The following is a 17,469-nucleotide window of genomic DNA, read 5'->3' on the forward strand; positions in this document are numbered from 1 at the left end:
AGGCTAAACATAGAACTCCCTTATGACCCAGCAGCCCCACTTTTGGGTATCTACCAAAAAGACCACAAACAAGAACACACTAACCCACCAGCACAACAATGTTCATAGCAGCACAATTTGTCATAGCTAGAATCTGGAACCAACCCAGATGCCCCTCAGTAGACGAATGGATCAGGAAAATGTGGTACATATACACAATGGAATTTTATGCCTCTATCAGAAAGAATGACATTGCCCCATTCGTAAGGAAATGGAAGGATTTGGAAAAATTACACTAAGTGAAGTGAGCCAGACCCAAAGAAACATGGACTCTATGGTCTCCCTAATAGGGAATAATTAGCACAGGTTTAGGCAAGTCACAGCAGAGCATTACAAGAGCCCAATAGCTATACCCTCATGAACACATAAGATGATGCTAAGTGAAATGAACTCCAGGTTATGGAAACGATTGTTATATCACTGTTGTAACTACTTTCAACGTGCTATGTGTAACCATAGCTTCTATTATTGATGATCTTCTTGTATCCTGTCTGTGGTTGTACCTGCACTATCTCTGTATCTTATCTGAGTACATTGGAAAACATGTATACTGGTATTAGAACTAGGAAACTGAAAGGAAATACTGAAATCGAGAGACACGGGGTAAAAAAGACAAACGACTACAAAAGCAATACTTGCAAAACTGTTTGGTGTAAATGAACTGAACAACTCATGGGAGGGAAAGGGAAAGGGGGAGGGGGGAATGAAGGAAGAGGTAACAGTACAAGAAATGTATCCAATGCCTAACGTATGAAACTGTAACCTCTCTGTACATCAGTCTGACAATAAAAATTAAAAAAACAATATATATAATACGATGCACATATTTTGATAGTGCAGCTCTGCAGTTTTGGTGAATGTATATATCCTTGTATCCTTGAGGGTTTTACCATCATAACCTGAGAATTCTTTCTTCTGTTTTTATTTTTTCAGACTGAGAAAGAGTTTTGCTAAATATCACATGTAGGTCTTTCATTTGGGAAACTCCTGCCTCAGCCTCCTTAGTGCTAAAACTAAGTGATTCACCTTTATACCTAGCCTCCTCCTGCTCTCTACCACCAATGACGTCTCTTCTACAAGTGGCTCAAGTGGTGACTAATTTGGATTCTAATGCTATGAGCATCTAGCTTTATCTAGCTTCTTTTATTTGGCATAGTATTTTTGAGATTCTTTGTTTCTTTTCTGTTAGTGACCCTATCTCCCAAGTTTTAGAATATCATTTCATAACTGTAGCTTTTAATAAAAAAATATATACCCTCAAGACAACTTAGTAATAAAAAGTGTTGTAGATTCTCCTGTCTGCGACCTCATTATCTCTGTTAAGGAAATAATTTTGATGATGCTCATTTCCTCCATAGCCGTATGCCAATGTATCTTCCATAAAAAAATTCTACCTTTTACTTTGCTTTCCTATAGTGAGCAAAAATAAGAAATGAGCTTATTTTTTTATGCTAGTGTGAAATTCCATAGTGGTCCTTTGCCAATCATACAGCAGTTTGCCAAGTTTTATTGACACTTTGTAAGTTTATCCCTTGCTTTCTTGATCAAGAGCCTAGTTGAGTGTTGTATGACATAAAGTTTAGTTTTATCTGTTTTCATAGTAACCATTCACGTAGGAAAATGCTGAGAATTATAGAACTGAGATGATAGAAGTACAATACTAGAAAACAAATGCTAACAGATTTTAACTAAGATTTAAAATGCATTAAATTTAGTATCTGAATTCTTGACCTAGAGATCAGTACCTCCACTGGAATCTTGGCATGGCTTGGGAGATATGCTTAAAGTCCAATAAACCACAAGTGATAATAAAACGAGGATTTCTTTATCTCATACTACCCTATTCCCAATTCCAATAATTCAGAGAAACTATCTTTTATTGTTCTAGTTTTTCCCTCTAAGTATTCCCGTTTCCCCCAATGCCAGTACTTGAGCTTGAAGTTAGGGCCTTACACTTGCTCAGTTTTTTCTGCTCAGTGCTGGCACTCTACCACTTGAGTCACACCTCCACTTCTGACTTTTTACTGATTAACTAGAGACAAGAATCTTTCAGATTTGTCTGCCCAGATTGTCTTATTTAATATCTGTTGTTCAAAGTCCTATTTTGAGGTAACTCTGAATGTACCCTTTTTAGATAACTGGGTTATTTTTGTTGTAGTCAGTTGAGAAAAGTGCTCTGATCCTTGCTCGTCAACTTTTCCTAGAGTTCTAGAGCTAGAAGCATGGACCAAGTGGCTTATCAGTTGAATAGGACATCTGCCAGGGGGATTGGGGAAATAATAATAGCTTTGTACTTTCAGAACCATAATTCTCCTCTTAAATATATTAACTTTCACGTGAAGCTTTATAGCTATCTGGAGCTTTACATTTATTAAATGTTTATGTGGAGTTCTTTGTATACTTAGTAATTATTTGTGAGTCCACTCAAAGGCATGTTAGGAACAGTTTCCTCATTTCATGGAAGAGAAACTACAGGCACAGAGAGGTAGAAATGCACTCAAGTGAGTCAGTGCCAGAACCAAAATTAGAATTTTTCAAGCAGACCAACTAAGGGAAGTAAATGGGAGTAGGTATTAGAAACTGTTACATATAGTAGGGCCAATTAAGAATGCTAAGCAAATTATGAGTTTAGGCTGCTAAGATTGCAAACTGACCCCAAACTCAATCTGCTTTATTGTAGGTGAAAGAGAATCTGCTTTCATGCAAGATGCTGTTACACTGCAAACGGGATGAACTTCGGAAACTGTGGATTGAAGGAATTGAACATAAATATGTCTTGAACCTGCTGGATGAAATTGAGAACATCAAGCAAGTGCCTCAGAAGCTGGAACAGTGCATGGCCAGCAAGCACTATCTCAGTGCCACAGATATGCTGGTAAGGGAACAGTCTGTGTGAAGGGCCACTTCTGCTAAGATGCAAAGACAAAGACACTCTCTTTTTTTGTTGTTCCCTCTTAATCCTGTAATACATATAGCACAATAAACAGTCCTCTGGGACTCCCAAGTCCTTATGGAAGATACTTCTTCTTAATTGCTGTATTTGAAATGGTAGGTAGTTATTAATTATGTCTTGTCTGACTTTGGAACGAGTGGTTAGAAATATAGCGGAAAGAACCAATACTTCAGTCGTATTGGAATGTAATGAGAAGTGTTTTTAAAGGATGAAGTCTACATGATTTGAATAATCTGAAGATTTATAAAGTAGGTATCTCACAGTTTTTTGAAGTTATTCTTGCATGATAGCTTTGTTCTTTTCAATTGATAAGAAAGAAAATGGATTAAATAAAGAATCATAGAAGTATCTTGGTTGAGCAAGAGAACTTTACAACCTACTTTTTATTAAGTCCATTGGGTCTACTTTTTGAATTAGTGAACGTTCCTAGAAGGTTGCAATTAGTGGTGAGTGTCAAGCAGATGAATTGAAATACACATTTTGGTACCTAAAGAGAGCCCATGCTGTCTTGCTCCCCATTCTGCACTTTATACATGCTCACTTTCATCTCATTCCAGTAGACAAGGACTGCAGAAGTCCCAGCTGTATTAGAATGTGTTTAAACTGTTTTCTTCTCTAAATGCTGCAAAGCCCTTTATCGTTGTTTCACCAAATTAGATTGGTTCTAGCACTGGTAAAAACACTGAAGGGTATTGGAGACACAAGTTAAATGCTGTGGTTCTAATTAATTCAGATTTCCAAGAAGTTTGCCAAGTACCTTACATAAGACATTTTTAAGGAATTGGGTAGCCAAAGGGTAAGAAGCACTGTAGTATCCTGGTTTTTCCAACTCTCAGTGGTCAGTTTCTATAGACAGATGGAAATAGGGTAATAATGGCCTGTTTAGGGAGTAGCAAAATAATTGGTTGTTTCCAGCCTTTTGTTTCAGGTGAATAGTAATTTTACTTAATATGACTTAAAGTTGTTTGACGGAAATTAGTTTACTTTTCAGTTTTAGTGTTGATTTCTGCATATTTGTGCTGAACTATTAATATCCAGAAATCAGAATAGATATGATTTATACATATTTATATAACATTTATATGTTTATTCGGAGAATGATATTTTGGAATGTGCTTGCTTGTAACTACCAATAGGTTGCTAACATGCATTTCTATTTATTTAATCATATTAATCTTAGTATTCCAGATTTTTATATTATGGTTTTATTATGTAAGGGCTAATTTATTTACTTAAATATTCTTTTTCAGAACTTTATTAAATAGTTTCAGTATTTAGGGAACTTTGACTCTAGTTGTGTTAGTTAGCTCTTCACCAGTATAATAGATACCTGAAGGAAATCAACTTATAAGGAGGAAAGGTTTTGTTTTGGTTCATGGTTCCATGGGCTCTTTGCTGTTAGCGTCTGGTGAGGCAATATTTCACAGTGAGAGCATGTGGTAGAGAAGGCAACTCACCATATGGTGGGCAGGAAGTAAAGAGACAGGAAGAGGCTGAGATCATGACATGTCTTCAAAGGCATGCCCCCAGTGGCTTAACTCTCTTCTATTAGGCCCCACCACCTAAAGGTTCCATCATCCATGATTTTCCAAAAGTGCCACAGACTGGGGACCAAGCTTTCAGTAAAGGTTAGGGAAGAAAACTTCTTGACACATAAATAGACAGGAATGTGAGTGCCACTTACATGTTTCCTCTGTGTCTTCATCCTTGTCCTGTAGTCTGGTCTTTCCCAGATGTAGGGAAAGCATTAGGTCTTGGAGAAGAAGCTGTATAGTATAGGCTGTGTTTGTTTTCTGTCTTCAGCATAGTAGAAGAAAATATCTTCCTTTTTCCTAGTTAAAAAAAATCTAGGTTTTAATTGCAGATTTATTTTTCAAAGGGAAAGAGTCTTCTTAAAAATTTTGTTTTGTTAATTAAAAACACCCTTGGTATTGTATATATGTTTGTCTAAATCAGGGAAAGGAAGGGGGACATCAAAACGGTGAGACAAAGGGTAAAAGGCGAACCAATGCAACAGCAGTACTTATAAGACAATATGTAGTAAACCAGCTGTACAACTGGTGTGTGGGGGGGGGGACTGGGGAGGAGGAAAGGTGGGAGAAAAATGAGGGAGGAGGTAACAAGTTTGTCAAGAAATGTACCCACTCCCTTGTGTACATAGCTGTATCCCCTCTGTACATCGCATTGACAATAAAAATTTAAAAAAAAATCCCTAGATCTAGGATTGGCTTGAGGCAGTTAGGAACTGTGATCATCAGTTCTAGCTGAAATCATGTTGGGGCACTGTGAGGAAGAATGGGGAGGAAGGGTACTTCTGTCATGTATATTTGCCAGCAGTTTTATTCCCTTTTTTTTTTTTTAACTATTTGTAGTTGTTTATGTATTACTACTATTAATAATTCCTTGTCTGCTAGATAGATTTACAAGTATTTTCTTACAATTGATGCTTTATGTTTTTACTTTGTTTATGGTCTCTCTTGGTACACTTTTCATTGTAATTCAGTGGAATTTTTTTTATGTTGCATTGTTTTTGCTTTGAGAAAAAATTTTAATCCCAGTTGAGAATCTATTGTTTTCTTCTGTAATCTATTGAAGTCCATTTTTTATATGATATGAACTAGAGATCTAATTTTACCTTTTTCTTTACAAAAGACAAGGCAAAGAGAAAGAAAAAGGGGGAAAAAGAAAACTTTTTATTTGAACTCAGGGCCTTTTACTTGCTTAGCTTACTTGCTTAGCCGGCAGTCTACCACTTGAGCCCTGCCTCTAATCCTGCTTTTTTGTTGGTTATTTTGGAGACAGGGTCTCATAGATTTTTCTGCTGTGAGTGGCCTTCAACCTCACTTTTCTGGATCTGAGTGTCCTAAGTAGCTGGGGTTACAGGGTTAAGTCATTGACACCCAGTGGGGGGGAAAAATATTTTTCAATTTTGTAGCCAGTTGGCTCAGAATGGTTATTGAATCCTTTTTTCCGTTGATTTATAATGTCATTTCTCACATTCCAAGTGTTTACATATGTATGAATCTATTTCCAGGTTTTTTATTTTGTTCAGTTGGATTCATTTATATACCAAAACCATGCTACTTTAATTACTATGAGTTTATATCTTGATAGGAGGTAAAGATGTTTTTCTTGGCATTTTACTTTTCCACAGTAGTTTTGGTTTTAGTTTGTTAAATTCCACAACACGCATGATAGGATTTTCATTGCATTTGAGAGAATCACTATGTTGGCAATATTAGCTTCCTGTAAGTGGACAGGATATGCCTCACGCAAACTAAGCTAAGCTCTCATTCATGTTCTTTGATAAATTTAGGGATCTGTTCCTTAGAGGTAGTACATATATTTAATTGGATTTAATATGGATATCACTTTTTTGTGGGCTTTAAAAATAATAGCTCATATTTAATAATTGCAGTTTCTAGTTATTGCTGGCTTATAAGATTGTATTAGGCTTTTCTCTTTCAATTGACTATTTATTTCCTTGGGCTGATTCCTAATATTTGTCTTTTATACCCAGATGCTTTCCCTTATATTTTCATAAGCTACCTTTTCTCATAGTAATACAGTTGCTTTATTTATGTGGTAGGTCATTCAGTGTAGGAGTTGTGTCTTAACTATTTTTTTTCTGCCTTTACCTACCTTAGTGTAGATCACATTGAGTTTACAAATCATTAGCTAAATGTGTAACTATGTGAACCTTTACTACTAGCATGTGAAGAAAAAGCTATTTCTTTCCCAGGAGCACTGCTTTGTATTTTTGCTTTTGCTTTTGCTTTTCTTTTCTTTCCACAAATTAAAAAATTGTTTATTATATTTAAGTAGTTGTACAAAGGAGTTTCCATATAACAAAGCAGCTTATGAATACAATGCACCTTGACCAGTGTCATCCTGTCACACAGTTTATCTTTTTAGCTGACATTAACTATACAAGTGAGGAGTTTCTTTGTGACATCCTAGCTATGCTTACAATGTGACATCCTAAGCTATGCTTACAATGTGTCCTAGCCAAACTGAGGGCCTTTGCCGCGCTCTTCTCCTTTGCCCCCTACCCTTTTCTGACCCTCATCTCATTTAAGCTTTTCTGTTTGCCCCTAGACCCCCATGATACTACCTTTCAACACAGCCTGTCATTTTTTCATTAGTGTATATTAATTTTACCAAGGGGTTTTATCATGGTATTTGAATGTGCCTTTATTCAATTTTAATCAGAACAACCCTCTCTATTGCTTTTTCTCTGCTCCTCCAACCCCCTACTGATCAACAGCTTTCATTGAAATTCTTCATGCCATCTTTTTCTTTTTAAATGACCAAGTTCTCTCATGAGTCCTCTCATCCCTTTTATGGATAATATATAAATGAACAACATTTATTATGTGCTGATACCATTTTAAGTATGTGACATTTGTTGACTCATTTAATTCTTACAAAAATCCATGAGAGAGAAAGAGAGAGAGAGAGAGAAAGAGAAAGAGAGAGAGAGAAAGAGAGAGATTTCTTACATCTTTGCCATTTTACAGTTGAGTAGATTGTTTGCATGATCTGGGAAGTTGAAGTCCCAAACAAATGATGATTTGTCTATCTCAATTCCAAAGATTTTATAGAGGTAGGATTTAAAGTGTACCTAAAAGGTTGTAAGTATTCTCTTGCTCCTTTCTATGTAAGAGTGAAGAGTAGGGTGAACAATTACCCTCTCACTGGAATTGATATATATAAAAAAATCACATTTTCTTTCCCCATGGCTATGTGATATTAGAGGTAAGATCTACTTAAGTAATCTTGAGGACCCAAAAGGAAATCTTTGCTAAAGTGCATCTTAGGAAAGTAAAGACAAAGCGATCTAGTCTTTTAGGCCCCCCATCCCCCTAATTCCTTTGGATATGTTTGTCAGAAAATTTTGCATTTTCATCTTAGGGCAGGTGCAGATTCAGATATGTAGTAATTTGATCCCTACTCAGTATTGGTTAATAAACCCAGAGTATATAAATCAGTGGTGACCCGTTCTTGCTATCCTGATTCACCGTCAGGCTGGTCTAGTAGCTATTGTCTTCTAGGTGGGAATATTTATTTCTTCTTTTGATATGATAACCTTAGCATTGCATAAAATAATTAAATTGTCATGACTGGGAATGTCTGCAAATAGGCCTGGCCTTTTGTTTTCTTCTGCAAGGTAAACAGCTGCTGTTGGCTTATGAAAGGCTAAAAGTGATCCAACAAGAAGCCTGTATCCGTCACATTGAAATCAGAGACTTGATTAATATTGTAGCCTGTAGCTTTGTGATATGTATGGTTTAAATTAGACCTTTGCAGTCATTGTGCTGGGTTGATGCAAGCACATTAATGACATAATTTCTGGTTGCTGCATCACATTTCTGCAGTCTATCCTTTGTATTCCACTCACATTAATTGAAGTAATTTTGCCAGTGAAGCGTGTTTCAAACCTCTGCATTTAAATTGAAATTTTAATTCCCTTATTGTCTTGAAACGACGGCTGAAGATGCCTTGTTACAGGTTTCATTATCACTCAAAACACTCCAGCTGCTGGTTCTAATGTACAATGACTGATTAATTCTTGGAAGAATTATTAATATTAGAATAGCTGCTTCTTCCCAGTGGCATGAGCTAACCGGGAAGGTATTTCATGATAGTTAATATTTTTATAAACTTTTTCCCAGGGAAAATTTGTGTGTAGAAGTCTGCATCATACTAAATTGCACAAGAGAGCTCTGAAAACCACTTATACAAGTTCTGATTTATCAGCCCATAGAAGTCAATTCATAATTGCATTCAATCAGTAGAAACCAAGCTGGTGTGAGTAGTTTTGAAGCACTTTAGCTGACAGTCACAAGACTTGTAAACTAAAATACTTTTTTTTTTATTGCTAAGCCTTCTTGAGATTACAGAGATTTTGAATGTCTTTTTAATCATTTTGTCTTTATATATAGGTCTTAAGAAAGAATCCATATCAGAGTAGTCAGAGAAGGATGATTATGATAATTGTAATAATAACTTATATTTATCTAGCTGCCTTCTTTCCAGTGCATCTCAGAGTGCTTTTCTGAGAGAATTATTTGACTTACACCTTGAAAATGGGACATATCTAGGATAAAGAGAGTATAGCAGCTATTTAGTTGAATAGAATTCTGCAATAAGAATAAGTGCATTTGTAGTATTTTCAGTTCACAAGATTATTGGATCACATTGAAGGTTGAGAATGTCAGCAAGGATCTTTCTTTGAGTTTGAGTAGCCCTATGCTAGAACCCCAGCTTTGACTCTCTTAACTAGCTGAATTAACTCATAGCTTATTGTTTATATTTGCTGACATTTGGGGTGAAGAACAATATAATTATATACCTCCAAAGGTAATTGAAAGGATTAAAGGAGATATTGAACCATACATAAAAGTATTTGCACTATACATGGTAGATTCTTTGAAATTTTGTACTTTGTTTATTTTTATTGGCACTGTTAGAAAGGATATGGAAATAACTTCAATGTTATAATCTTGAAAACTGCTCTGTAGATAGACTTATTTAAGCAAATAAGAGAGGTGAAATAAGAGTAGGTTAAGTGTTCTTGACTTCCTTTCTAGTTTAGCACTTAAAAGATTATTTTAATTGTACATGTTTATGACATACAGTGTGATTATTATACATACATATATTATGTGAAAGATTATTTTAATTGTACATGTTTATGACATACAGTGTGATTATTATACATACATATATTATGTGAAAGATTATTTTAATTGTACATGTTTATGACATACAGTGTGATTATTATACATACATATATTATGTGAAAGATTATTTTAATTGTACATGTTTATGACATACAGTGTGATTATTATACATACATATATTATGTAAAATGTATAATGATCAAATAAGATGTGTTAGCATTTCTGTTTTAACATTTTTTCACATACTTTTTTTTCTTCTTCTTTTTTTTTTTTGTCAGTCCTGGGGCTTGAACTCAGGGCCTGAGCACTGTCCCTGGCTTCTTTCTGCTCAAGGCTAGTATTCTTCCACTTGAGCCACTGCATCACATCTGCCCTTTTCTATATATGTGGTGCTGAGTAATCAAACCCAGGGCTTCATGTGTACGAGGCAAGCGCTCTTGCCATTTGGCCATATTCCCAGCCCCTCACTTACTTGATTATCATAATTGTACACATTTATGAGGTACATTGTGATATAACAATACATGTATATGATGTATACTCATCAAGTCAGGTAAATAGTATTTTTATCTTATTACTGTGTATTTGGAGCTTTTGAGTTCCTATCTTAAGGGTATACATGAATATATGCATATATTATAGTCATGCATAAAAGCACATATTAGGTTATTGTAAACCCTAGTAACTTCTTTGTGTTGTTGACCTCTAGAACTTCTTCTTTTTTTTTTTTTTGGCCAGTCCTGGGCCTTGGACTCAGGGCCTGAGTACCTTCCCTGGCTTCTTCCCACTCAAGGCTAGCACTCTGCCACCTGAGCCACAGCACCCCTTCTGGCCATTTTCCATATATGTGGTGCTGGGGAATCGAACCGAGAGCTTCATGTGTAGGAGGCAAGCACTCTTGCCACTAGGCCATATTCCCAGCCCCTCTAGAACTTCTTACAACTGTATGTTAGTATTGTTGCCCAATATTCTTCTCCCTTCACACTTCCCAGCGTCTAGTAACCTCTTCTGTTTTCATTTTTTTTATTTTTTATTTTTTTGCCAGTCCTGGGCCTTGGACTCAGGGCCTGAGCACTATCCTTGGCTTCTTTTTGCTCAAGGCTAGCACTCTGCCACTTGAGCCACAGCGCCACTTCTGGCACTTTTCTGTATACGTGGTATTGGGGAATTGAACCCAGGTCTTCATGTATACGAGGCAAGCACTCTTGCCACTAGGCCATATCCACAGCCCCACGTCTTCTGTTTTCAGACTGACTTTTTGTATCCACATATGAGAAAAAAGATGACATTTGTCTTTCTGTGATTTGTTTCATTTAAGATAATATTCTCCAGTTCCATTCATTTTGCTGCAAATGATAGTACATCAACGCTTTTATGGATGAATATGAACAAGGAAGTATCTTTCTTTGATATGCTGAACCTCATTGGTTTAATAGTCTCCGTATGTTGCTCAAGGCTTGTCTTGAGCTCCTGGATTTCAGTGATCCTCTTGCTTCAGCCTCCTGAGTAGCCAGAAATATAGTTGCACACCATCACATCGGGCTTATTTTTAGGCTTCTGAGGAAACGGTTCACCAAAAACCATGTGTAAGCATATCAATTATGTGTAAGAATTCCCTCTTTGTGTCCTCACCAGTGCTTTTCTTTTTCTGTCTTTTTTGATAATAGCTATTATAACTAGATGAGTGATATTGTGGTCTTGGTTTATTTCTGTAATTGTTAATGTTGAGCATTTTTCATAAATTTGTGGACTTTGAATACCCTCCTCTCCCCTCTCTTTATTTATCTTCTTTTGTGGTATAGGGTATGGAACCCAGGGCCTCACACATACTAAAGAAATACTATGGTTTGAATTCATCTGTAACCCACCCCTGAATGATCCCTTTTCAGAAGTGTGCATTTGTTAATCATTTACTTGTTTTTAAAATGGATTTTTTGTTATTTGTTTTAAGTTCTTTATATATTCCAGTTATGAATCTTTAATGCATCCAATAAAGAAAGAATGGTACATATTTTGAAGAGTGGAGAAATGATTTGGCATTTTTGATCACTTCTGTTATTGGTAGATGTTTTCTACAAAAGTGGGCTTAACCTTTAAGGAACATATATGATAGTAGGGAGAGACAGATGGTGAGCAAATAAACATTGACTCATGGTAAGTATAATGTGGAAACCTGAAATTAGAAAGCAGACTGGGAGGACTAGGGGTAAAGGAGTATGGTTTTGAATCCCCTTATTCCCTCACACTTAAATCTGATCATCTGGTTAAAATGAATTAATAAAAAGGAAAGTTATTAAACCTTGGGTTTGTGTCCTACATTAACAGAGTAGGTTTGTGCCAGCTTTATTTTTATCTTACAGATTAAGAGTGCAGAGCTCTGTAGGAACTATTTTTCATGCTATTCAAAGCCTTTTTTAAATTCGTATTTGTTTTTGAAGTCTGAAGTTTCTAAAAACTAGGCTGTTTGATGGATACCTGTGTATGTCATTAGTTTTTCTACTCTTTTATTTTGCTGTTTTATTTACTATTCATTTGCCTCTTAATTTAAAGCCAATAGAAATTCTGTTTTATTGCACTAAACCTAATAAAGTTTAGCAATTTTCATTTAGCTTGCTTGGCTGTAGGGCAGTGATTTCCAAACTGCACATTAGGGGATCTTTCAAGAATTCTGAAGCCTAGACCACATCACAGACTTACTAAATAAAAATCTCTGAAGGTGGAACACTGACTTCAGTAAATTTTGAGTCTCTAGGTGATGCCAGTGTGCAGGGAAATTTGGAATTGTTGGGGTAGACTTTAGCTTGTCCTGTACAATGGAGCCAGACTCATTGTCCTTGTCTTTATTGAATACTATCTCTGAGTTGTTGGACATCAAGTATTTGTGTATGACACACATAATGATATTCACTTTTGGGTAGAAATATTGCTTGAATATTTTCCTGTGCTGATCCTGGGGTTTGAACGTGGGGCAAGGCTAGTGTTCAACCACTTGAGCCACAGTGCTTCTTCTGGCTTTTTCTCAGTAATTTATTTATGGTAGACTTTTCTGCCTGATCTGGCTTTGAACCATGATCCTCAGATCTCAGCCTCCTGAGTAGCTAGGATTACAGACTTGAGCCACTGGTGCTTGACTTTGAAGGTGCTTTATTGCCATTCTGTATTGCACAGAATGGTTAGTACTTGGTTTTAATTCTGATTACTTGTCAAAATAAGCTTTGCTTAACAGTTCAGCTAGATGACTCTGAAGGTTTGGTTGCATGACTTGGAACTCCTAGAGCTGTCATCTTGATGATCTGATTCTTGGTTCTTTACTGTTTGTCCTCCTCTTACTCATTGTAGGGTTTTCATAAATTAGCGCCCAAATTTATGAATTGGCAAATGGTGGCTATGTGCATTTTGGAGAAGTGGAAGCAAAATGGATTTAAATGTAAGATGTTCTAGCTTTGATTCAACAATTCACCAGTGTGATCTTAGATAATTATGTTCTTTCTCTGTTTTTCAGTGTCCTTATTTGTAAAGAAGATAGACATATATTTACATTATTAAATGTTTATGAGACTGAAAGTGAGCTTTTGTGTGGAAAAAGTGCTTTGTTAAATATACAGCATTGTACAAATTTAAAATGGTGTAGGCACCATTGTCATCAACATTACCTAGTGCCAGGAAAAAGAAAAGGCAGGAAGGAGTCTTGGGCTTGTTTATATTGAGCAGCATTTCCAGTCTGTGCCTCTGTTACTAATGCATATATATCTATATTGTTGTGTAGGAGGAATGCTCTTGATCAAGATTAATACTCAAGTCAGGAAAATGGAACCCTTGCATATTTTTAATGGAAGTATAAATTAGTCTAGCCACTGTGGAAATCAGTATAGAGGTGCTTTGCAAAATGAAAAATGCAATCCAGCTTTATCCTTCCTGGGCATATGCCCAAAGGAATCAAAGTTAGCATAGAGTAGAGGCACTTTGACACCCATGTTTATTGCAGCACTGTTCACTACAGCCTGGTTCTCAAATCAGCTTGGAGTGCCCATCAGCAGATGAATAGATAAAGAAAATGTGATATATATATATATATATATATATGTATATTGGTATGCATATGTGTATGTGGGTTAACATGCAATGGAGTATTATTTAGCATTAAAGAGTGAATGTTGTTTGCAAGAGAATGGATTGAACTGGGAATCCTCATGTAAAGCAAAATAAGCTAGACTCAAAAAGACAAATAACATATTTTCTCTCATTTGCAAAATCTGAAAACAAATAAAACAATGTAACATAATAAGGACGGTACTGGAGGAGGACAAGAGAGCATAATGGGAGTTGAATATAATTGAAGTCCCTTGTATACATATATGAAAACACAATGAAACACATTATTTTGTAAAAGAAAAAATAATACTCAAGTCATTTCCTGTCTTCCATCATTCTTCTGACTTCAACTTCATATGTGGGCTTCTTGATCAGGTTTTTAATCGATCTGTCTTTGTCGATGTGCCAATTGCAGCAATGATAACCTATGTTATTGATAGGAGTCTTCTGTCTTGATGGTGGTTTAAGAATGCCCACTAGTAGCTTTTGTGAGCTTGACAGGATAGGAGGAGTTTGCCAGAATCTATTTTCTTGAAGGCTCATTCCAGTACTAATTACTTGTGGTTGCCTAGCTCTTAAAATGAATAGTCACATTCCGCCTGTATTCTATTATCGGTTTTTAAGAGTTCATATTAATAGAGAGTATATAAGTGCCGAACATTTCTAATGATTTGGGGGCTCTTGCTGAATGTGGGTGAAATTGGCTTTATTTAAGTATGAGCCTGAAGTGATTCTTAGAGACCTCGTTTGCCAATTCTTAAGAAGAGAGTTGTTCTGAAACTTTTTCTTGTCCCAAAATAATAAATACAATGATAGAGGAAGTGACTTTGGGATGCATGTTGAATAAAAATGTCTTTTTCTGATGCTCTCATGAAATTTGGAGGACAAATTAGGTTTTAATGCTTCCTTTATAGAGTACTAACAAGAACTGCAAATTGAAGGGATCATGAGGCTTGGAAAAAGGGAAGCACTTTTCCCCTGAGATTTTTCTAAAAGCAGTTTGCAATGTGTACCTATCTCATAAGATGTTATAAATAGTTTAATTTCCTCAAGAAAATAATTGGGAACAGGTCTGTTTTAAGGTCTTTTAGATAAATGAAATTCTCAATTTGCCATTATACCTTAGAGCCCCTAAATATGTGCATGATTTTAGGCTTAGAATTCCACTTGTAACTTTTTTTTTCTTTTTTTTTTTGGCCAGTCCTGGGGCGTGCTCAGGGCCTGAGCACTGTCCCTGGCTTCTTTTTGCTCAAGGCTAGCACTCTGCCACTTGAGCCACAGTGCCACTTCTGGCTGTTTTCTGTATATGTGGTACTGGGGAATTGAACCCAGGGCTTCATGTCTACGAGGCAAGCACTCGTTGCCACTAGGCCATAACCCCAGCCCTACTTGTAACATTTTTTTGTTTAAGGAAGAAATAATATTTTTGGTTATTCTGGGTTTAGAATTTTATTGTCAGAATTATAAAAGTTAAAAACAGCAATAAGTTGAAATACAGAGTTTAAGTTCTTTGAATATTCACATTGTTTTGCAGATACACAAAAAATCATGTATTTTGAGAATAGACACATGTTGCCAATGTATTGCCAAATGAGAAGTATTTAAAATATTATTATTATTTTGGTAAAAATTGTTTGGAAAGAGAATTGGATGGAATGAGGTTAAATACTATAAATTATTACATCTGATAAATGAGGTTATATGTACATGATTTTTTTCCTTTGTGTATTTCTGTGTCTTTTAGGTTTTCTTAGTTAAGCATGTATTTTTGGAATTTGGAACAAAAATTAAGTTTAAGAAAAATGTCTCATTGTAGGCATTGCCTTTTTTTTTTTCTTTTTTCTTTGTAAAATTGAGGTGGAATCGTAGTCTTGACCACTTTTAGAGATCTTCTACAGTATAGTTAGTTCTTCTCTCAGGACTCTAATTTTGTTTATCTTGGGCTAATGGATTATCTTAGAAGATTTGGTGGTCCCTACTTTAGTAAGAAACAAATGGTGACTTTTGTTTTAATAAAATGTTGGAATTACTTGTGGTAGCATGCTGCATGTTTAATTGGAACAAATAATAAAAAGAGGTAGTGAGACAAAGAAAGCTTAAGAATAGCATAATGAAATGATATGCTTTTTAGAACAAGTCTGTTTTTCATGTCTGTAATGGGATGAGATCTTTGATGAAGCTGGAACTGTTTGATCCCTTGAATTTTATTGTGTAAGATAGACTTGAAGAAGCTTTAGAAAGTAATTCACTAGTAAAAAGGCTCTTTTCTTTGACAGCATTTTATTTTACAGACTCCCCTTCCTTCATTCACTTATCAATAACTCCATCTCATTTGCTTTATCCTGTAAATTCCATTATCTCCTGGGCAGTCTATGGCTTTAAGCCCTTAGTACCTAATATCTTCTCATTTACATTGACACATGCTTGACCTCAGCCCTTGTTCTTTGTTAATGCACCAACAAGCACTGAGGTCTCTCTGGAGCATTATCATTTGGCTGTTAGCTCAACTAATAACAACCCTTCATTTGGGCTGATGAAAGTTTATTAAATAAAAACATGCAATAACCCTGCCCTTAATGAAGGGAGACTGGAAGTAGACAGCTTCCTGTTTCTAATGGTGAGGAGAGCTGGCCGAGTCTGCATTATAGGTATTGGGTTTCCTGAGGGAGATGGGGCACCTGAATGGGTCTGATCAATATTATGTTATCAGACTGATTTAAGAATGGGCATTTTTGATTGCCCATTTGATCAGCGTTGATTAGAATACAGGCTGTAGAATTGGGGGGAAAAGGGTGTTCTTGCTCCAGGCACTTGGCCTTGCTCTGTGATATAGCTGTTATTTTCTTGGGGAGCCCATCTTAAGTACCATATTGTCAATAGCCTCCAGGCTTTCAAACTCTAGCTAGGCCCAGACCAAAAAAAAAAAAAAAACCCTCCTTAGTTGTCCTCAGTAAAGCTAGGATCAGAGATTGTTTTTTCTGTAGATCTCTTAGGACTCTCTTAAACCTTTGGCTATAGCCCAGAGCCTTGAATGGATTCTCTTTATTCTTCTTTACATGTCCCTCTCTCCCTCCCCTCCCCCCCTACGATTTTTTTTTTTGCATGAAATGAGTCTAGCCTCTGTCAACCCCCTTCCCCAGTCGTGCTATAAACAAAAAATTTAAGGATTACTGAGTTCATATTTAACTGTTAGGATTTTTGTGAAAGTTAATTCACTTGCTTGTACTTTTATGTCATTTACAAATACTATGGTATTATATTCCTTTAGTAAAATTGTTCTCAATTTATATGTTGCAGTTAAACATTCAAGAGTTCTCTAAAATCTATAGTGTTCTATATGAGTGCGATAATGTCCCAGATTTACCTGAGCTTTCTGCTTATCCCTAAAACTTTGGTGTGTCAGCTTTAGAGAGTGGCTCTCTAAGGAAATGAATTTATTCAGGAAGAAACAGACGATTACAATCCAGGGTAGTGCATGTTATATGACAAGTCATAGGCACATCCAAGTGGTAGTGGAAGTCGAGTTTTTAAAAGTAAAAGGAATAACGTTATGCCTTGTTTTGAAACAGTTATTGTTAGTTACAAAGATCAGTAACAAGAGTATTGCCAGTCCAGGTTTAAAATAGGCACCTACTGGGAAAGTGTCCTTTCAGAAGTATTCTTTGTGTAAATGCTGTAACTTGGAGCAAGGTTGTGCTT

At 35.9% G+C, this 17,469-nt stretch overlaps 1 protein-coding gene across 3 annotated transcripts in view; it reads left to right on the forward strand.

The window, feature by feature from the left end:
• Exoc4 (exocyst complex component 4) overlaps positions 1-17,469 on the forward strand; it is a 669,227-nt gene that overhangs the window by 34,823 nt on the left and 616,935 nt on the right. For all 3 annotated transcript variants that reach the window (XM_048340247.1, XM_048340248.1, XM_048340249.1), the window contains exon 3: positions 2,720-2,914. In XM_048340247.1, the coding sequence (XP_048196204.1) occupies positions 2,720-2,914 (195 nt within the window). The remainder of the gene's footprint in view (positions 1-2,719; positions 2,915-17,469) is intronic.

The sequence above is a fragment of the Perognathus longimembris genome, chromosome 2, assembly GCF_023159225.1.
Source record: "Perognathus longimembris pacificus isolate PPM17 chromosome 2, ASM2315922v1, whole genome shotgun sequence".
Classification (NCBI taxonomy): domain Eukaryota; kingdom Metazoa; phylum Chordata; class Mammalia; order Rodentia; family Heteromyidae; genus Perognathus; species Perognathus longimembris.